Source organism: Rhinoraja longicauda, chromosome 6 (genome assembly GCF_053455715.1).
Source record: "Rhinoraja longicauda isolate Sanriku21f chromosome 6, sRhiLon1.1, whole genome shotgun sequence".
Taxonomy (NCBI): domain Eukaryota; kingdom Metazoa; phylum Chordata; class Chondrichthyes; order Rajiformes; family Arhynchobatidae; genus Rhinoraja; species Rhinoraja longicauda.
Window position 1 is genome coordinate 42,361,792 of NC_135958.1, and position 22,252 is coordinate 42,384,043.

General features: G+C 45.9%; 1 protein-coding gene across 1 annotated transcript in view; it reads left to right on the top strand.

The window, feature by feature from the left end:
* Positions 1–5,269: 5,269 nt before the first annotated feature.
* klhdc4 (kelch domain containing 4) overlaps positions 5,270–22,252 on the top strand; it is an 86,198-nt gene continuing 69,215 nt past the window's right edge. Inside the window, exons 1-2 of the mRNA XM_078400872.1 lie at positions 5,270–5,598; positions 17,283–17,374. Coding sequence (XP_078256998.1) covers positions 5,500–5,598; positions 17,283–17,374 — 191 coding nt within the window. The 5' untranslated portion in view covers positions 5,270–5,499. The remainder of the gene's footprint in view (positions 5,599–17,282; positions 17,375–22,252) is intronic.

Genomic DNA, 22,252 nt, shown 5'->3' on the forward strand with positions numbered 1-22,252 from the left:
ATAGAACGACCACGGCATTTACAGTTGCAGGCTTTGACATGGTCTGACTACAAGAAACACAACACTGTGAAACTATTGGTTGGAATTGCCCCAAACGGCATGATCACATTCTTAACAAAAGCTTGGGGTAGGCGATCATCTGATACACACATTGTTAGGAAGCGTGGATTTTTTAACTTAGTTGATCCTGGGGATTGCATAATGGCAGATAGAGGACTTCCCATTCAAGAAGACGATGTTTCGCCAAGCCTATTTAGAGATTCCCCCTCCCTCCCAGCGGTAGTTATCAGCAAATGACCAGAGGAAAAGTACACAAAACCAAGAAGGTTGCATTGTGTATGTGTATGTGACAAATAAAATTGACTTGACTTGACTTGACTTGATGTCTGCATTCATGTCATCTAAAGTGGTTTAACATCCTGAGAAACACTTTACCCATCACTTTAGTTCCGCAAATTGTTGATACTTTCACCATGTGCGCAGTATTATGTAATTTACTGCCTCCATTGGTGTGTAAATGAGATGTTGTTGCACTTGCAGATCATGTTAATCAGAAGTTCAACTTTATGTTCAACCAGATTTGATATGAACTGAAATCCAGAACTCAATCAGTAAATGTACAGAAGTTCATACAACTCTTAATTTCTTTCATTTCATTTAATCATTTATCAACCATTGTTTCAGTGTACATTGGACATTAAGTTCTCAAGCAATGCTCTTTGTTTATCCCGAATGACCTTTGACAAATCCCATGATTCCTCACGTTTAGAGTGCAAAATAAATATATTGTAGCTTTATTTGTGTATTTTTCCCCTTCATTTCTCAATGGCCTTTCTAAGTTGTGCACAAAAACATTAAGTAACTTATTTCCATTGTGGTGTCAGGGATGGCGCTGAGTACGATGCTGTCCCTAGCATTCAGAGCGCATGTGCTGTGGCCCTGGCGATCTCGGGCTTTTAGAAACATAGAAAATAGGTGCAGGAGGAGGCCATTCGGCCCTTTGAGCCAGCACTGCCATTCATTGTGATCATGGCTGATCGTCCCCAATCAATAACCCGTGCCTGCCTTCTCCCCATATTCCTTGATTCCACTAGCCCCTAGAGCTCTATCTAACTCTCTCTTAAATCCGTCCAGTGATTTAGCTTCCACTGCCCTCTGTGGCAGAGAATTCCACAAATTCACAACTCTCTGGGTGAAAACGTTTTTTCTCACCTCAGTTTTAAATGGCCTCCCCTTTATTCTAAGACTGTGGCCCCTGATTCTGGACTCGCCCAACATTGGGAACATTTTTCCTGCATCTAGCTTGTCCAGTCCTTTTATATTTTATATGTTTCTATAAGATCCCCTCTCATCCTTCTAAACTCCAGCGAATACAAGCCTAGTCTTTTCAATCTTTCCTCATATGACAGTCCCGCCATCCTAGGGATCAATCTCGTGAACCTACGCTGCACTGCCTCAATTACAAGGATGTTCTTCCTCAAATTAGGAGACCAAAACTGTACACTTGGCAGCTCAGTCCTGGTCTTTGAAAGAGGAATTGTGAAGATCTCAGGCTTCTCCCTGCTGTTCACCCTTGCCTCGAGAGGAGGTGTTGGTGGTCTCGGGTTTATCCTGACAATTTAGCTTTGGGCTTGAAGAGACGATGATGGAGGTCTCGAGGTTATTCTGGCGTTTGTCTTTGCCTCTGTGTGTGGGCACAGTCCCTCAATGGCCGTGGACAAGAATAGTCACTGGCATCTTAGGCTTGCCCCAGCCACTCGTGTTAGCCTCCGCTGGCTGTCGAAGGTTTCTTCCTGGTTGCCCAGACCTGACCACACAGTGGCGCTGGTGGTTTGGGTTTGTCCCAGTAGCACAGTCTTCCTCAAACTTGCGACAGAGGAACACAGCCAACAGGGACCCTTCCCCTTCCCCTCCCCTTCGCCCCCTCTCCAGCATTTTGTATCTATCTTCAGTATAAATCAGCATCTGCAGATCCTTCCTACACATTAATGCATTGCTATATTAGACAGGAGCAGTCAGTTAAAGGTCTTCAATAACAGGTGTTCCACTGATCTTTGCAATAGGTGGTGTTGGAGAATCCACAGCAAGTTGTTGGCATATTGACACATGAGGGAGTAGACGCACAGCAATCCATTGCAAATAAAGTAGGGGTTGCTGAAAACAGGTGCTGCATGTCATGCTTATGTTGGTGAGTTTGAGATATACAAATAGTATTAGTTGCTTTCTTCATATGTGGAATGAATGGAAAGGTTCCTGAGGGGGAATGATGCTGTCAAATGGTCTGGTTTGGTCTGGTTCAGCCACCAAGCACGACATCCGGAGGCTGCAGCGCATCGTTCGATCAGCTGAGAAGGTTGTTGGCTGCAACCTTCCCCCCATTGACGAACTGTACACTGCAAGGGCCAGGAAGCGAGCGGGCAAGATCATCTCTGACCCCTCTCACCCTGGCCACAAACTCTTTGAAGCACTTCCCTCTGGGAGGCGACTCCGGACTGTCAAAGCAGCCACAGCCAGACATAAAAACAGCTTTTTTCCACAAGCAGTAGCTCTACTCAACAGCCAAAAGTCTGTAGCCTTCTTATGCTCTGTTATTTTATTTTATTCTTCACATGTTTAAATTATGTTTTATTTTTAATTGTCTACTGTATATCGTGTTGTTAGTCTTGCAAACAAAGCACCAAGGCAAATTCCTTATATGTTTACACGCTTCGCTAATAAAATTTATTCAATTCAATTCAATTCAAATGTCACCTATTCCTTTACTCCAGAGATGCTGCCTGACCAGCTGTGTTACTCCAGATTATTGTGTCTATCTTCGGTGAAAACCAGCATCTGCAGTTCCTTATTACACCTTAATGCATTGTTATTTTAGACAGCAGCAGCAAGTTAAAGGTCTTGAATTTTAGTTTAGCTTAGTTTAGGTTTAGTTTAGTTTAGTTCAGGTTTAGTTTAGTTTAGTTTAGAGATACAGTGCAGAAACAGGCCCTTTGGCTCATACCGACCAGCGATCACCCTGTACACTAACACCAACCTACACACTAGGGACAATTGAAATTTTACTGAAGCCAATTAACTTAGTGTGGAAGGAAACCGGAGCTCCTGGAGAAAACCCACGCAGTCACGGGGAGAACATACAAACTCCGTACAGCCAAGCACACGTAGTCATGATCAAACCAGAGTCTCTGGCACTGTAAGGCAGCAACTCTATTGTTGTGCCACCATGCCATCCCAAACAGGTGTCCACTGATCTTCGCTATAGGTAGTGTGAGAGAATCCTCAGCCCTTTGTTGGCATATTGGCACATGGGAGCGCAGCAATCCAATGCAAATAAAGCAGGGTCTCTGTCTGATAACAGGTGCCGCATGTTATCTTCATGTTGGTGAGTTTGAAATATACAAATACTCTTAGTTGCTTGCTTCATATGTTGAATGAATGAAAATGTTCCTGAGGGTAAATGATACTGTCAACATTAGATTGGAGGACACAGAATAGAGAACCATATTCATGAGCAAGAAATGGAATGTAAAGCCAATATTTTATATGCAATGCTGCTGGATGTGGTGGGGGCACAGAGACAAAGTAATTTTTGATAAGTTTAGGAAGGATCTGCAGATGTTTGTCTCTACACTGAAGATAGAGATAAAATGCCGGAGTAACTCCACGGGACAGGCAGCATCTCTGGAGAGAATAGGTGGCATTTCAGGTCGAGACCCTTGTTCAGACTGAGACTGAGGGGAGAGGGAGACAGAGAGATATGAAGGGTAAGGTGTGAAAATACAGATCAAAGGAGACTGTGACCATGGACCTCGGGCGAGGTTTCATATGAGGACATTGAGAAACTCTTAAAAAAGGCTCCATCAGAGATTTTTGTGAGTCGCAAGTTTGCAGATGCAAGCAGGAATCAGAGAAAATTGCTGGGGAATGTGTAGGAAGAAACTGCAGATGCAAGTTTAAACTGAAGATAGACACAAAAAGCTGGAGTAACTCAGCTGGACAGGCAATATCTCTGGAGAGAAGGAATGGGTGGCGTTTTGGGCCGAGACCCTTCTTCAGACCGAGAGTCAGGGGAAAGGGAAATGAGGGATGTAGATGGCAATTCCACCGGGTGGTGCTTCGACGTCTGTCTGTCCTTTTCGTCTTTTTTTGTTATTTTTAGTGAGTTTTAAAAGTATGTGTTAATGTTCTCTGGTTTGTTTTATGTGGGAGGGCGTCAGGGGAAACTTTTTTTCAATCTCTTACCTGTTTTCCGGATCGTATCTCCGGTCGCTCTGCAGCCTAACATCGTGGAGCTGGCGGCCTTGCTCGGGACTGACTTTGAGCTCCACCGCGGGGCCGTAGACTTACCATCGGAGCCGATCCCTTGCCCGGGATTGACGCTCCAACCGCGGCCTGCGGACTTTAACATCGAGGAGCTCGCTGTCTCGGGTTGAGACCGACGTCGGGAAACTCCAAAAGCCGCACGATGTTCGACTAGCCCCGACCCGGGGTAGATCGCCCGGCGAGGGGGAGCTGAGATCCCCCCCACCCCCCGATGCAGGAGCTTGATCGCCCCGATGAGGAAGGCCCACCGCCGGCTACGGGAGTCAAGATCGTCCCGTCAACGGAAGGTTAGAGGCCCCTGACCGCTGGAGGACAAAGAAGGGAGAGATTGAACTTCATTTCGCCTTCCATCACAGTGAGGAATGTGGAGGAGTCACTGTGGTGGATGTTCATGTTAAAATGTATTTAGTGTGTCCTGGTGCTATGGCTGCAGATGCTGGTACAATGAAGTTCCTGTATGTTGCAAAACATACTTGGCTAATAAAGTATGATGATGATGATGATATAAAGAGATGCAGAACAAATGAATGAGATGCTGCCTGACCTGCTGAGTTACTCCAGCATTTTGTGAATAAATACCTTCGATTTGTACCAGCATCTGCAGTTATTTTCTTGCAAACGAGTAACAACGATAAAGGAAAGAGGCCATTGTTGGCTGTTTGTTGAAATTGCTGGGGATCTGACCTGACCCGCTGCCTCTTCTGCCATCTACAGCTGCCTCTTCTGCCATCTACAGCTGCCTCTTCTGCCATCTACAGCTGCCTCTTCTGCCATCTACAGCTGCCTCTTCTGCCATCTACAGCTGCCTCTTCTGCCATCTACAGCTGCCTCTTCTGCCATCTACAGCTGCCTCTTCTGCCATCTACAGCTGCCTCTTCTGCCATCTACAGCTGCTTCGTTGAGTCACTACCTGCTGCTGGCCTTGATGTCCATGTTGTCCATCCTGGGCGGGCGCGGGCGGCGGCAGTTGGGGGAGCGCCACCTGAAGGCCCCACTGTTGTTTCACGGATTTACTGGGACGCAGAGCTCGCTCGGGCGGGCGCCGGCGTTTTGTTCACTGAGCTGCTCAGGCGCTCTGTGCCGCCGCCCGCCCGCCGCCGGCAGCAGTAGTTGACCCGGATACGCATGTGGGTTGTTTGCGGCTAAACAACACACACAGTGCTGGGAGAGGGGGAAACCATGGGCAAAAAGAACAAGAAGGACAAGAAAGGAAAGGGAGTTGAAAAAAACGCGGCTAAAATGGAGAAAAAGATCTCCAAACGGTCGAAGAGAGAGGAGGTGAGGAGAGGAGAGGAGAGGAGAGGATGGAGGCCGAGTGCTGCGAGGCTTGTTCCCGGCCGGCGGTTGTGTGCAAAGTCTAAACGTCCTGTTTCTCTTTTCCACTTGCAAGATTTGACCCCAATATTAACAATTAATGTAGGAAAGAACTGCAGATGTTGGTTTAAACCGAAGACAGACACAAAATGCTGGAGTAACTCGGGTGTCTATCGTCAGCAAAAATGAATGGCTAGTGTTTGTATAAGAAAATAACTGCAGATGCTGGTACAAATCGAAGGTGTTTCAGACAAATCAGTCTGAAGAAGGATCTCGACCCGAAACGTCACCCATTCCTTCTCTCCTGAGATGCTGCCTGACCTGCTGAGTTACTCCAGCATTTTGTGAATAAACACCTTCGGCTAGTGTTTGTAAGTCTGCTCGGTGGGCGATAGGATTTCCTAATTAATTCAGTGAGATGGGACTTTAAGAACTTTCACTTATTCATGCATGCTATTTTTTTTTAAAGTCTAGAATTGCAATTGGTGTTTTCCTTCAGTGGAACTGAACCTGCATTTGGATCACGGGAAAAGGGAGAAAATGTGTAGGAAGGAACTGCAAATGCTGGTAGAATATTGATTTATCTAACTTCAAGAATGAATATTGATTTCTCTAACTTCAAATAACCTTGCGTCCTCTCTTTCTCTGTCCCTCCCCACCCTAGTCGTATGAGTTTCACTGTTTGGATAACTCATTATCACCTTCACCACAACCAATAATGGACCATTGTGGGCTCATCGTTGAGCCTTGATCATCGTTGCATTTTGCATATCTTTCATTAATTTGTTCTATGTATCTTCCATATCTCCCGAAGATAGACACAAATTGCTGGAGTAACTCAGCGGGACAGGCAGCATCTTTGGAGAGAAGGAATGGGTAATGTTTCTGGTCAAGACCTTTCTTCAGACTGGGAGTCGGGGAAGGAAAATGAAAGATATAGACAGTGATTTATGTAGCGAGATATAGAACAAATGAATAAAAGATATGCAAAAAAGTAACGATGATAAAGGAAACAGGCCATTGTTAGCTGTTTGCTAGTTGAGAATGAGAACCTGGTGCGACTTGGGTGGGGGAGGGATGGAGAGAGGGAATGCAAGGGTTACTTGAAGTTGGAGAAATCAATATTAATACTGCTGGGTTATAAGCTGCCCAAGCAAAATATAAGATGCTATTCCTCCAATTTGCCATTTAGCCTCACTCTGATAACGGAGAAGGCCTAGGATGGAAAGGTCAGTGTGGGAATGGGAAGGGGAATTAAAGTGTTTGGCCACCGGGAGATCAGGGAGGTCCAGGCGGACGAAACAATCGCCCTGGCTATGTTTGGTCTTGCCAATGTGTAACAGTCCATATCTTGAACAACAGATATAGTCGATGAGGTTGGAGGATGTGCAAGTGAACCTCTGCCTAACCTGAAAGGACTTACGGGATCACTGGACAGAGTCGAGGGTGGAGGTATAGCGACAGGTGTTGCATCTCCTGCGGTTGCAGGGGAAGGTACCTGGGGACAGGGGTGGTTTGAGTAGGAAGGGATGAGTTATCCAGGGAATTGCGGAGGGAATGGTCTCTGCGGTAGGCGGAAAGGGGTGGAGATGTGAAGATGTGACTCGTGGTGGGATCCCGTTGGTGGTGGTGAAAAAATTGGAGGATTATGTGCTGTATGCGATGGCTGATGGGGTGAAAGGTCAGGACCTGGGGGGACTCTGTCCCTGTTGCGACGAGGGGGAGCAGGGGCAGAACTGCAAGGTACTGAGGAGACATAAGTGAGGGCCTCATCTATGATGGAAGAGGAGAACCCATGTTCCCTAAAGAACGAAGACAACTCGGATGTTCTAGTATTGAACACCTCATCTTGGGCACAGATGCGGCATAGACGGAGGAATTGGGAGAAGGGGATAGAGTCTTTGCAGGAAGCAGGGTGGGAAGAAATGTAGTTGAGATAGTTGTGGGAGTCAGTGGGTTTGTAAGAGGGGCATTCAATAGTCTATCTCCTATGATGGAGACAGGGATCAAGACAGGGGGAGAGGTGTTGGAGATGGTCCAAGTGAATTTGAGTGCAGGATGGAAATTGGTGGTGAAGTTAATAAAGTCAATGTTAATGTCGGGGTTGCTGCAGAGTGAGTGGAAGGGTTGTATGTTCTACATCTCTTGTTTCCCTCTCCCCTGACTCTCTGTCTGAAGAAGGGTCTCGACCTGAAACACCGCCTATTCCTTTTCTCCAGAGATGCTGCTTGACCTGCTGAATTACTCCAGCTTTGTGTCTACTATGGAGAAAGAATGTGTGAGTTTTTACTTGGAACTCAGATATTTGAGGTCAACGTCAATAAAGTTCAAAGTTATGAAGGGCTTCAGTAGGGTAGATGGTAAGAAACTTTCCCCCCTAACAGATGTGTTTAAAATTAGGAAAAAGTTTTAGGGTAAGAGGCCTAGAGGTGATCTATAAGGAAATTTTTTCATTCAGAAGATGGTTAGAATTTGGAACAAACACACTGGTGGTGAAAGCAGGTACTCTAACCTTTAAATATTTAGTCAATCTCTTGAATCACTAAGTCGTGAGAAGTAATAGATCAAATGATGGTAAACTGGATTTGTACAAATGGCATTTGATGGTTGACGTTATCATGGTTAGCTGAAGGATGTATTTCTGTATTGCATGTCTGACGGAACCATCTGAATCTGGGTTGAGCTCAACACCAAATGACTGCAGAGAAGCAATTATTTTAAGATAACATTTTTGATGATTACATTAAAATAAGTGGTATGGTAGACGGATAAGACGAATAATTCTAGTCTTATCAAGAATTGCAATGGGTTCTTGATCAGTTGGGCAAGTAGGCCAAGGAATGGCGAATGGAGTTTAATGCAGTGCAGGACCTTCAGTGAAAGGTAGGCCCTGGGAAGTGTTGTAGAAAAGAGGGATCTAGGAGTACATGTACATAGTTCTCTGAAAGTGGCATCACAGGTAGAGAGGGTTTGGCACGTTGCCTTTCACCAGTAAGGGAATGGAGTGTAGACATTGGGTCATTATGGTACCGTTCTACAGTACGATGGTGAGGCTGCGTATGGAGTTTGCTGTTCAATTTTGGTCACCCTGCTCGAGACAAGGTGCCATTAAGCTGGTCAGGTGCAGAGAAGATTTACAAAGGTATTGCTAGGAGCCGAGGGTCTGAACTATCGGGAGAGGTTAGGCAGGCTAGGACTTTATTCCTTGGAGCTCAGGAGGCTGAGGGGTGATCCTGTATAGGTATATAAAATCATGTGGGGAATAGATGGTGTGAATGTGCAGCCATCTTCCCAGCATAGGGGAATCAAGAACTAGATGGCATAGGTTTAAAGTGAGAGCGGACGAAGGAACCCGAGGGGCAACTTTTCTGACAGAGGGTGCTGGGTATACGAGCTGCCAGAGGAAGTAGTTGAGGCAAGTGGGATGACATGTAAAAGACATTTGGATAGATAATATGGATAGATATAAGAAAATAACTGCAGATGCTGGTACAAATCGATTTATTCACAAAATGCTGGAGTAACTCAGCAGGTCAGGCAGCATCTCGGGAGAGAAGGAATGGGTGACGTTTCGGGTCGAGACCCTTCTTCAGACTGATGTCAGGGGGGCGGGACAAAGGAAGGATATAGGTGGAGACAGGAGATAGAGGGAGATCTGGGAAGGAGGAGAGGAAGGGAGGGACAGAGGAACTATCTAAAGTTGGAGAAGTCGATGTTCATACCACTGGGCTGCAAACTGCCCAGGCGAAATATGAGGTGCTGTTCCTCCAATTTCCGGTGGGCCTCACTATGGCAATCGAGAAGGCCCATGACAGAAAGGTCAGACTGGGAATGGGAGGGGGAGTTGAACTGCTCGGCCACCGGGAGATCAGTTTGGTTAATGCAGACCGAGCGCAGGTGTTCAGCGAAGCGATCGCCGAGCCTGCCCTTGGTTTCGCCGATGTAAATAAGTTGACATCTAGAGCAGTGGATGCAATAGATGAGGTTGGAGGAGGTGCAGGTGAACCTTTGTCTCACGTGGAAAGACTGTTTGGGTCCTTGGATGGAGTTGAGGGGGGAGGTAAAGGGACAGGTGTTGCATCTCGTGCGGTTGCAGGGGAAAGTGCCCGGGGTTGGGGTGGTTTGGGTAGGAAGGGACGAGTGGACCAGGGAGTTACGGAGGGAACGGTCTCTGCGGAAAGCAGAGAGGGGAGGGGATGGGAAGATATGGCCAGTGGTGGGGTCCCGTTGTAGGTGACGGAAATGTTGGTGGATGATATGTTGGATCCGCTGGCTGGTGGGGTGGAAGTTGAGAACGAGGGGGATTCTGTCCTTATTGTGGGTGGGGGGAGGGGGAGCAAGAGCGGAGCTGCGGGATGTAGAAGAGACCCTAGTGAGCGCCTCATCTATAATGGAGGAGGGGAAGCCCCGTTTTCTGAAGAACGAGGACATCTCGGAAGCCCTGGTATGAAACACCTCATCCCGGGCGCAGATGCGGCGTAGACGGATAGATATATTTGGATATATGGAAAGATTTAGAGAGATATTAGCCTAATGGGGGAAACAGCACTAGCTTAAATGGGGCATCTTGAGATGTCCCATGGTTGAGATGCATCCAAGGACCTGTTTACTCTTGAGTAACATATAAGTGTAATACTCTTCAGTAACATATACATGTCTTGGTGTGGCATTAGTTACTTCAGTAACATGATTTCATTTTGGAGTTATTCCCTGTTCAAATTCTTGCTATCATTGAAAAGCAGCATTATAATTTCACCTCTTGGGATGGACTTGTCCAGTTTTAAGTACAGACCGATACTTGGGAAAGATAACATGTTTTGTTATTATGGGGTGTTACCCGAGTACGCTGTGTTGCCAACTATATTGCAAATAATAAATACTCCTCTTTAAACCAAACAAAACCATAGGAAAAGCGATCTAACTGGCCCTTGCCGAGGGGGTATTGGTGATTTTGAAGCACATTAAACTTTTTCACAGACAGGGTGGTTAGTATATGGAACAAACAGCCAGAGGAGGTAGTTGAGGCAGGTACAATAGCTGTACTTAAAGACATTTGGGCGGCACGGTGGCGCAGCGGTAGAGTTGCAGCCTTACAGTGAATGCAGCGCCGGAGACTCGGGTTCGATCCTGACTACGGGCGCCGTCTGTACGGAGTTTGTACGTTCTCCCCGTGACCTGCGTGGGTTTTCTACGAGATCTTCGGTTTCCTCCCACACTCCAAAGACGTACAGGTATGTAGGTTAATTGGCTGGGAAAATGTTAAAAAAATTGTGCCTAGTGTGTGTAGGATAGTGTTAATGTGCGGGGATCGCCAGGCGGCGCGGACCCGGTGGGCCGAAGGGCCTGTTTCCGCGCTGTATCTAAATCTAAAAAAAATCTACATGGATAGGAAAAGTTTAGAGAGATATGGGTCAAATGCGGGCAGATGAGACTAGCATAGATGGGAGATCTTGGTCGCCATGGGCAAGTTAGGCTGTTTCTGTGCTGTTTAGCTCTATTACTATGGGATTATAAAAGAAATGTAAAATGTGAGAGTAGGTTCATGGGAAACATAAACAAGCTTTAAGATCTCTACGTTTACACATGTATAGATAAGCTGAAGTTAAAGATTATGGCACATGATTTACAGTGAGAATGGTAGAGAAATATATTTAATCTGTCTTCATGGAAGACACCTTTCTCCTGGAAATAATGGGTCTAGAATAAGCATACATTCCATAGATTTTAGATGCATTCCAACAGATTGGATATTTTAAAATGGAAACAGTATGCCAGCCTTTACTTAAAGATGGACACCAAAAGCTAGAGTAAATCAGCGGGACAGGCAGCATCTCTGGAGAGAAGGAATGGGTGACATTTTGGGTCAAGACCCTTCTTCAAGATGATTTGAGCACAAAAATGAAGGCATCTTATTTGAATTGCAAACATCTCGGGTGAGCCAGCATGTGGAATATATATCTTGTTTTGGTCCATTCTCCCCCGTGCAGGGAAGGATCTTCTAGCTATGAATGGAATGGTTTGCCTGATTGATCCCTGGGTTGGTGGATTTGTTATACAAGGGAACATGAAGCAGAGTAAGCTATAGTCTAGACACAAGGAACTGTAAATGCTGGTTTGCCACAAAAAAGGTGTGAAGCGCTGGATTAACTTAGCGGGTCATGTAGCATATCTGGAGAGCATAGGTAGGCAACGTTTTAGGTTGGGACATCGAAGGAGCGTCCCAACTAGAATCATCGCCTATCCATTTTCTCCACAGATGCTGACTGACCTGCTAACTAACATGAGCACTTTATATCATTTTTGCATTATCGTCTTTTGATTTTTGAGGCGATCTCATTGAAACTTGCAGGATGGCATGGTGATAAAGCGGTAGAGCTTCTGCCTCACAGCACCAGAGACCTGGGTTTGATCCTGACTATGTGATGCCTCCCTTGTGTACAACGTTAGGAAATAAAAGGTATGAGAAACTGCAGATGTTGGAATCTGTGGCACAAAATCAGACCCGGGTTCGATCTTGACTACGGGTGCTGTCTGTACGGAGTTTGTATGTACTCCCTATGACTGTGGGTTTTCTCTGGGTGCTTCAGTTTCCCCCCTATCCCAAAGATGTGCGTGTTTGTAGTTTAATTGGCTTCGGTAAATAAAATTACAAATTGCCTCTAGTGTGTAGGTTAGTACTAGTATATGGGTGATCGCTGGTCAGCACATAATCGATGGGCCGAAGGGCCTGTTCCCGTGCTGTATCTCTTAAAAAAAGTAAAATCTTTGGGATTAGAAGCAAAGTAGCACTCTTGTAAAATGTCAGCCATGATCATATTTGATGGTGGAACAGTCACATGATCAAATGATCTTTTTACCAAATGATCTTGCTTCTATTTCTTTTTTTAATTCATGATTTACAGTGAGTCATCCAGCACAGAAACGGACTCTGGCCCAACTCCTTCATGCTGACCCAGATGCCTCATCTAAGCTGGTCCCATTTGGCCCATATCCCTCTAAACCTTTGCTACCCATCCAAGGGTCTTTTCAATGGTGTTATTCTTCTTGCCTCAACTAGTTCCTCTGGCAGCTTATTCTGTATACCCACCCCTCTTCGAGTTAAAAAGCTGCCCATCAGGTTCTTGTTAAATCTTTCCCATCTCACCTTAAACCTCTGTCCACTGATTCCTCAACCCTAGAATAAAAGACTGATTCACCTTATTAATTACCTTCATCATGATTTTATACACCTCTACGGGTGCTGTCTGTACAGAGTTTGTACGTTCTCCCCATGACCGTGGGTTTACTCCGAGATCTTTGGTTTCCTCCCACACTCCAAAGAAGTACAGGTTTGTAGGTTAATTGACTTGGTATAAATGTAAAAATTGTCCCTAATGTGTGTGTGTGTAGGATAGTGTTAATGTGTGGCGATCGCTGGTCGGATGGCCGAAGGGCCTGTTTCCGTGATGTATCTCTAAACTAAGCTAAAAACTATACAATCACTTCTTCGTTTCCTGCGCTCCAATGTATAAAGTCCTGGCCTGCCCAATCTCTCCCTGTAGCTCAGGTCCTCGAGTCCTGGCAACATCCTTGTAAATATTCCTGCTTTCTTTCCAGCTTAATGACATTTGAATAAGTTTATCAGAATTTATTATGAAGCTATTGCAAATAAGGGTAGTTCTCAATGCTGCAGTGGTACTCCCAGTAAGAATTACAATAATCAGAAACTTGGGATGCAGTGCCTTGTGTGGTGAGCATTGTTTGAGAATTTTAAATGAAAATCTGGAAATTGTATAGTTCTGGTGCCATAGGAAGAGAACACAGTCAGCATTAAATGACAGAACAAAAGGGGAACATGAAGAATAGTGCTTTAGCAGGGGCTGGATCTAATCGGTGCAGCACTTTGAACAGCAGGACTTCATGCTCTTGTGTTTTTTTCCGCTCCAGCACAATCAATAAATGGAAGGTATAATTACTTAAATGATGATTATCATTTAGACCTTTTTTAAACACTGTTTAAGCACCCCTGCATATGATCACTTAGGAACTTTATGACAATGTAATTGATTGTCACACCATTCCCCTCTCCTTCAATAAATCATCCTGTTGGAGTAAGAGATTTTTGATAATTTCAGAAGTGCCCAACTCTGTCATCTACAATAATTGAACACAAGAAGAACTTGTGTAAGAAGGAGCTGCAGATGCTGGTTTACATCGAAGATGAACACAAAATCTGAGTAACACAGTGGGTTAGGCAACATCTCTGGAGAAAAGGAATAGGTGACAATTTGGGACAAAACCAGTCTAATGAAGGGTCTCGACCCTTTCCCCCAGAAATGCTGAGTGACCTGCTGAGCTACTCCTGCATTTATGTCTATCTAAAAGAAGAACTTGGTCTGTTTCTGTGTGTAATCTCAGTTCATGTTTGAAAAGGAGCCATCATTTTCGAGTTAGGAAAATTGAAGGTGTCACATTTGTTTCCACCCAGATAGGCTCCATACCTTTGATCTCCAACATTACTCCAATGAAGCTCATGGAATAAAAACAGAAAATGCTAAGAAATGGATCAGACAACATCTGTGGATTAAGAAATATCAGAACTGGGAATGAGTCAAAAACAATTTAGTTTAACTTTTAGAAAATGTGTGGATGCAATGAATAGAGCAAAGGAAATATTGTAATAGGACAAGGCTCTAGTTGAATCAGATAAGATATCTGATCAGTCAAGATAAATGTAGACTGTGGAATTGAAGAAGTTATTCAATACGTGGATGGGTTCAGCTGAGCATCTGACTGACGAAGGAGAACTATTGAGAACTGTTTAAGGAAGGCCCTCAGACCTTCCTGATATGGATGGAAGTGTAGATTCATTGGATGTTTAAGGTAAAGATAAGCTGGTTGGGACTGTGGACCAGGTAGGTGCCGAAGCAGCAGAGGACATCTGAACTATTACAGATGTAAGTGGGAAGGAACAAGGATAGAGTCAAGGAGTCAATTGCAGTGGGGCAAGAACTGGTTGCAGCCGTGTTTCCCCATGGGGATGAACTCGTCCTGCCGGTGGATTTTGTGCAGGGTGTGGATAGAGTCTGGTACACTACAGGGCAAGAAGGTGTGGAGGGAATGTCTCCTAGGAAAGTTAGGTCACAAGTGCTTGGGAGTCATTGGTGGTGAGGGACATTGTTCGGACAGAGGTATGAGGAAGTGTCTGAAGGATGAAATTTGGCCTCTATGAGAAAGATCTAATTTCACCAGACCACCACATTTGTCGGAGGTTTGATATTGATATCAGGATTGATTTTAGTGATCAAAATACGTCTGGTTTAGGAGGACTAGGTTAGAGTAAGTGAATGGGAATACGAAATGTCCCAGAGTTATCAATGAATAGATCAAAGAAGGGCGGCACGGTGGTGTATGGTAGAGTTGCTGCCTTACAGCGAATGCAGTGCTGGACACTCGGGTTCAATCCTGATTATGGGGGCTGTCTACGGAGTTTGTACGTTCTCCCCGTGACCTGGGTTTTCTTCGAGATGTTCCCAATGTTGGGGGAGTCCGGAATCAGGGGCCACAGTTTAAGAATAAGGGGTAGGCCATTTAGAACGGAGATGAGAAAAACTTTTTCAGTCAAAGAGTTGTAAATCTGTGGAATTCTCTGCCTCAGAAGGCAGTGGAGGCCAAGTCTCTGAATGCATTCAAGAGAGAGCTAGATAGAGCTCTTAAGGATAGCGGAGTCAGGGGGTATGGGGAGAAGGCAGGAACGGGGTACTGATTGAGAATGATCAGCCATGATCACATTGAATGGCGGTGCTACTCCTGCACCTATTGTCTATTGAGATCTTCGGTTTCCTCCCACACTCCAAAGACGTATAGGTATGTAGGTTAATTGGCTTGGTAAATGTAAACGTTGTCCCTAGTGTGTGTCAGAAAGTGTTAATATACGGGGATCGCTGGTTGGCGCGGACCGGGTGGGCCGAAGGGCCTGTTTCCGCGTTGTATCTCGAAGTTAAACTAAAAGAATAGATTTAAGAGGCAAGTGGGAAAGGTCTACCTGAGGAATGCTGGAGTTCTAGAAAGGGTCCACACTCTGCGGTGAAGATTTCCTGTCAAAGGAAATGGAGACTGCAGAAGAGTTTAACGTCATGCCGGGCCTGAATTCATTAAAATAAAGATGTGCAGGGATTAAGCTGTACATCTTTTCCAAGGACTCATTGTTTAGGATGGGGAAGAGGAAGATTGAAAGGAATTGTGTAAACCTGGCACGGTGGAACTGGTGGTGATAAAATGAGTAGGAAGGAACTGCAGAAGCTGATTTACACCGAAGATAGGCACAAAATGCTGGAGTAACTCAGCAGGACAGGCAGCATCTCTAAATGTAACACCTCATCTAAAAGTTGGATAGTTTGGACTCTTCGCTAGGTCCAAATTGTATAGGGATCATCAATTCACCTTTTGACTATATACTTTACTTCCTGAAGGAACATTGAGTTTAACTGTTGCAAGCATTGACCCTCTACAAAACAGTAAAGAAAAATTTCACTTGACTGCAAAAAGCAAGACATTAGTGCAAACACAATCTTAAATACAAGTAGATGTTAGTGGAAGAGGTGGGCCACAGGGTTTCATTGCAGAGTGAGATTTGGGTTTTGTAAATTAGTTCAAGGATGCAATGGTTGTAGGAAAGTAGTTGCTGCTGAACCTGATGGTGGGCAACTTTAGATTTCTGTACCTCCTGCTCGACAGTAGCAGTGAGAAGAGGGCCTGGCCCAGGTAGTGATGATCCTTGATGATAGATGCCATCATCTGGAAATGCTTTTGATGGCTGTGCCCCTGATGGACTAGACTGAGTCTACCCACCTCTGCAGCTTCTTGCATTCTGTGCTCTGGAATTCCTGTACCAGGCCATGATGCAACCAGCCACGATACCTTCCACTGTGCATCTGTTGAAGTTTGTTTAGAGTATTTTGTGACGTTAAACTGCTAAACTCTTTAAACTGCAGGAAGTCGAGGTGCTGCTGCACCTTCATGATTCCATCTATGTGCTGGGCTGAGGACAGATCATCTGAGATGTTAACACCCAGGGATTTCAAGCTGCTAATTATCTCCACTGCCAACCTACTAATGAAAACTGGCACGTGGTCTCCCAACTTAGATTGTTGCTGAGAAGCAAAACTGGTAAACAGTGCTAGAAAGTTGCAGTGAAAGGAAATCCGTAATAATTTTAGGATGGCACGATGGCGCGGCGGTAGAGTTGCTGCCTTACAGCGAATGCAGCGCCGGAGACCCGGGTTCGATCCCGACTACGGGTGCTGTCTGTACGGAGTTTGTACGTTCTACCCGTGGATTGCGTTAGATTTCTCAGAGATCTTCAGTTTCCTCCCACACTTCAAAGACGCACAAGGTATGTAGGTTAATTGGCTTGGTAAATGTAAAATTTGTCCCTAGTGGGTATAGGATGGTGTTAATGCGCGGGGATCGCTGGTCGGCACGGACCCGGTGGACCGAAAGGGCCTGTTTCTGCGCTGTATCTCTAAACCATATTTATAAACATAATTTATTGTGTGTATTTACTTTTATCACATTTTCTTAACGTTATTTGTATGTAATCATATTGCTTGTTATGATTATAGTCCTTTTAAGTGATTTTGTTGAATATATCTGTTTTTCATACTTAGGAAGATCTAGAAACGTTAATAGATGAATTCAGACAACTTGATGCAAAGAGGACCCAAGTGGCAGAAGTGACATGTACTTTTCCTTTGCCACGGTGAGTAGAGCAGACATGCTGGTTATTGCTTTTTGATTCTAATGATGCCTTGATTTCACCTTTGTAACTTTGTGTTCAGAAAAGAAGTGACAAAACAAGGTGTCATATTTCAGAATGTGATCTGACTATTGTAGGAAAAGGCAAGAATAGGGAACTACTTTCAATATATTCACATTTATGTTGCAAAGCAAATAAGAATTTCATTGTTCTATCTGGGACATATGACAATAAAACACCCTTGATTCTTGATGGACCTGTGATCATAAAATCTTTCAACACAGGATAAGGCTATTTGGCTCACTTTGGCTGTCTTGACTTTCTGAAGAGACAGCTATTTTCACCTTATTCTTCTGGCTTTGCCAATAACCTGTTAATTTTACCCACTTTTCTTTAACAAATTATAATGTTTGTATTCAGCTGATGTGACTAATATGTTTCAATGTTTCCTATTTTTGTGATTTTAAATTCATGTCTCATATTTATTGAGTAATTGAAGAGTGGGTATAGTAATTCCTTATCTAAATTATTCAAAGTCATATTTTTATAGAATTATTAAAATCCAAAGCAAAGAAATAAGCCATTTGGCCCAACTTGGCTTTAAATCCACAAGTCTAACCTTAAAAAATCTATATTCTTTATCTTACATTCTCCTTTCTGTAATTAAGCCTCTTGGTATCTATGTCACCAATATTTTTGGCTACTTATAATATTTTCTTTGTACCCCTTTGCATTGTATTTGTAAACAGGTTTCCCCTGTTTTTGATTTAATCATGCCAGTCATTTTATTATCTATTTAATTGGACTCAACCTATGAAAGGAGGAGTTGGCTGCGCCTAACGGCTGCGGCTCTCTGGCAGTCTGTTGTCTTTTTTTTTGTTTTTTTTTTTTGTTTGTGTCGGTGTTGGGATGGTTTTTGTTTCTGTTTTTGGCTGTGTGTGTGTGGTGGGGGTGTGTGGTGGGGGTGTGGGGTGGGGTGGGGGGGTGGGGCGGGGGGAAACCTTTATTTTATTAGGTCTCTTCCCCGGGGCGTGGCTCGGCTGCGGGCCTTAACATTGCCGGCTCAGCTCGGCTGCGGGACGTTTCAGTGCCCGGTGCGGCTCGGCTGCGGGCCTTAACATTGCCGGCGCAGCTCGGCTGCGGGACGTTTCAGTGCCCGGTGCGGCTCGGCTGCGGGCCTTAACATTGCCGGCGCAGCTCGGCCGCGGGACGTTTCAGTGCCCGGTGCGGCTCGGCCGCTGGACTTAACATCGCCCGGTGCGGCCGCGGGACGTTTCAGTGCCCGGTGCGGCTCGGCCGCGGGACGTTTCAGTGCCCGGTGCGGCTCGGCCGCTGGACTTAACATCGCCCGGTGTGGCCGCGGGACGTTTCAGTGCCCGGTGCGGCTCGGCCGCGGGACGTTTCAATGCCCGGTGCGGCTTGGCCGCTGGACTTAACATCGCCCGGTGTGGCCGCGGGACGTTTCAGTGCCCGGTGCGGCTTGGCCGCTGGACTTAACATCGTCAGCGCTGTTCGGCCGCGGGACGTTTCAGTGCCCGGTGCGGCTCGGCTGCGGGCCTTAACATTGCCGGCGCAGCTCGGCCGCGGGACGTTTCAGTGCCCGGTGCGGCTCGGCCGCTGGACTTAACATCGCCCGGTGCGGCCGCGGGACGTTTCAGTGCCCGGTGCGGCTCGGCCGCGGGACGTTTCAGTGCCCGGTGCGGCTCGGCCGCTGGACTTAACATCGCCCGGTGTGGCCGCGGGACGTTTCAGTGCCCGGTGCGGCTCGGCCGCGGGACGTTTCAATGCCCGGTGCGGCTTGGCCGCTGGACTTAACATCGCCCGGTGTGGCCGCGGGACGTTTCAGTGCCCGGTGCGGCTTGGCCGCTGGACTTAACATCGTCAGCGCTGTTCGGCCGCGGGACGTTTCAGTGCCCGGTGCGGCTCGGCCGTTGGACTTAACATCGCCCGGTGTGGCCGCGGGACGTTTCGGTGCCCGGGGCGGCTCGGCCGGGGGGCCTTCCATCCCCTTGCGGGGGCTGTGCGTGTCGTTTGCCTCGGTAGGGGTCGAGCTGCCTGTCCGTGGGTGCGGGGGGAAGAGAGGGGAAGTTTTGTTGCCTCCATCACAGTGAGGGGGTGTTTGGAGTCACTGTGATGGATGTTTGTGTTGGGGTCGGGTGTCCTGTGTTCTTTTCTTTTTGCTGTATTTTGTGTGACTGCTGAAATTTCGCTCGGTGTTGTGCCGAGTGACAATAAAGTGTTGTTATGTTATGTTATGTTATAAAAACAGTTTTCCCACATTTACCTTTCCAATACTTTCATAATTTTAAAGACTTGTGTCTTTGTTCTTTTCCCCACATTATTATTTTCTGGACATAGGGGACCTTGTCTACTCAATCTTTTCTAATGAACTCCATCCTGTCAACTTAATCACCATGTTGGTTTGTTTTTAATCATTGGTGATATCTGAAGTCTCATCTCCAACATAATCACAGTGAATTACTTCTCTACATACAGTAGATATCTTTCCCAAAGTGGAATATCTGAAATTGAATGCTTTAAAATCTAACCTCAAAAGGAACGATATTGAGGATAAAAGTTGGAGGGGTTTAGTTCATGTTCCTCAAGCTCCCTCAATCAAAACTGGCAAATATTCTGGGAAATAAAGGGGAAGAATTTGTTTTGCCATGTTCAACAATTAAACCCCTAATAAGATAAAAGGAGGGATGTCAAAAGTTGCAAGTGCTCTGGTACATCGGGTAAATTGTGCATTGGCTAGTAGTGTACAGCAGTAGTGTAGTAGAACTGTAGTGTAGTAGTTGATACAAAAATCATCGCACCAGAAATCCGCTTTGGTAAGATGAGAATCTTGGCTTAGTTAGTGGAAGAGCAAGAATAATGTTGTTTTCTAAAAGCATCATAGTGATAAAGCTGATTCTAAGATGTATGAAATTCAGTAAAGTTAAGGACAGGCAAAGGTTTAAGAAAACTGACCTACAAATATATGTCTATCCCCTACTCCCAATTCCTCCGTCTACGCCGCATCTGCGCCCAGGATGAGGTGTTTCACACTAGGGCATCAGAGATGTCCTCATTCTTCAGGAAACGGGGCTTTCCCTCTTCCATTATAGATGAGGCTCTCACTAGGGTCTCTTCTACATCCCGCAGCTCCGCTCTTGCTCCCCCTCCCCCCACTCGTAACAAGGACAGAATCCCCCTCGTTCTCACCTTCCACCTCACCAGCCAGCGTATCCAACAAATCATCCGCCAACATTTCTGTCACCTACAACGGGACCCCACCACTGGCCATATCTTCCCATCCCATCCCCTTTCTGTGTTCCGCAGAGACCGTTCCGTCCGTAACTCCCTGGTCCACTCGTCCCTTCCTACCCAAACCACCCCATCCCCGGGCACTTTCCCCTGCAACCGCACGAGATGCAACACCTGTCCCTTTACCTCCCCCCTCAACTCCATCCAAGGACCCAAACAGTCTTTCCAGGTGAGACAGAGGTTCACCTGCACCTCCTCCAACCTCATCTATTGCATCCGCTGCTCTAGATGTCAACTTATTTACATCGGCGAAACCAAACGCAGGCTCGGTGATCGCTTCGCTCAACACCTGCGCTCGGTCTGCGTTAACCAATCTGATCTCCCGGTGGCCGAGCACTTTAACTCCCCCTCCCATTCCCAGTCTGACCTTTCTGTCATGGAACTCCTCCAGTGCCATAGTGAGGCCCACCGGAAATTGGAGGAACAGCACCTCATATTTCGCCTGGGCAGCTTGCAGCCCAGTGGTATGAACATCAACGTCTACAACTTTAGATAGTTCCTCTGTCTGTCTCTTCCCCTCCCCCTTCCCAGATCTCCCTCTATCTTCCTGTCTCCACCTATATCCTTCCTTTGTCCCGCCCCCCTGACATCAATCTGAAGAAGGGTCTCGACCCGAAATGTCACCCATTCCTTCACTTCTGAGATGCTGCCTGACCTGCTGAGTTACTCCAGCATTTTGTGAATAAGTACCTTCAATTTGTACCAGCATCTGCAGTTATTTTCTTATACAAATATATAGAGATCAGAAGGAAAGGAAAATGACATTTTAAAGGTACTTTCAAGCCAGGAGTGGAAAAAGCTCAAAGAAAAGTTGGTATGTTTATTTTTGCTAAATGATGAGATTAGATGGTGTGCATTGTGGTCATTCAATATATGCTTTGTATATAAGGTGTGGCCTTTCTGCAAAGTTTATTGGAATGCAAGTGGTGTTGAAAGAAGGTTACCCTTTGAGAATTAATATAGATTTTTTTTAGATTTAGAGATACAGCGCGGAAACAGGCCCTTCGGCCCACCGAGTCCGCGCCGCCCAGTATTAACACTATGCTACGCACACTAGGGACAATTTAAAAAAAAACATTTTACCCAGTCAATTAACCTACACACCTGTACGTCTTTAGACAATAGACAATAGACAATAGACAATAGGTGCAGGAGTAGGCCATTCAGCCCTTCGAGCCAGCACCGCCATTCAATGCGATCATGGCTGATCACTCTCAATCAGTACCCCGTTCCTGCCTTCTCCCCATACCCCCTCACTCCGCTATCCTTAAGAGCTCTATCCAGCTCTCTCTTGAAAGCATCCAACGAACTGGCCTCCACTGCCTTCTGAGGCAGAGAATTCCACACCTTCACCACCCTCTGACTGAAAAAGTTCTTCCTCATCTCCGTTCTAAATGGCCTACCCCTTATTCTTAAACTGTGGGAGGAAACCGAAGATCTCGGAGAAAACCCACGCAGGTCACGGGGAGAACGTACAAACTCCGTATAGACTGGGCCCGTAGTCAGGATCGAACCTGAGTCTCCGGCGCTGCATTCGCTGTAAGGCAGCAACTCTACCGCTGTGCCAGCGTG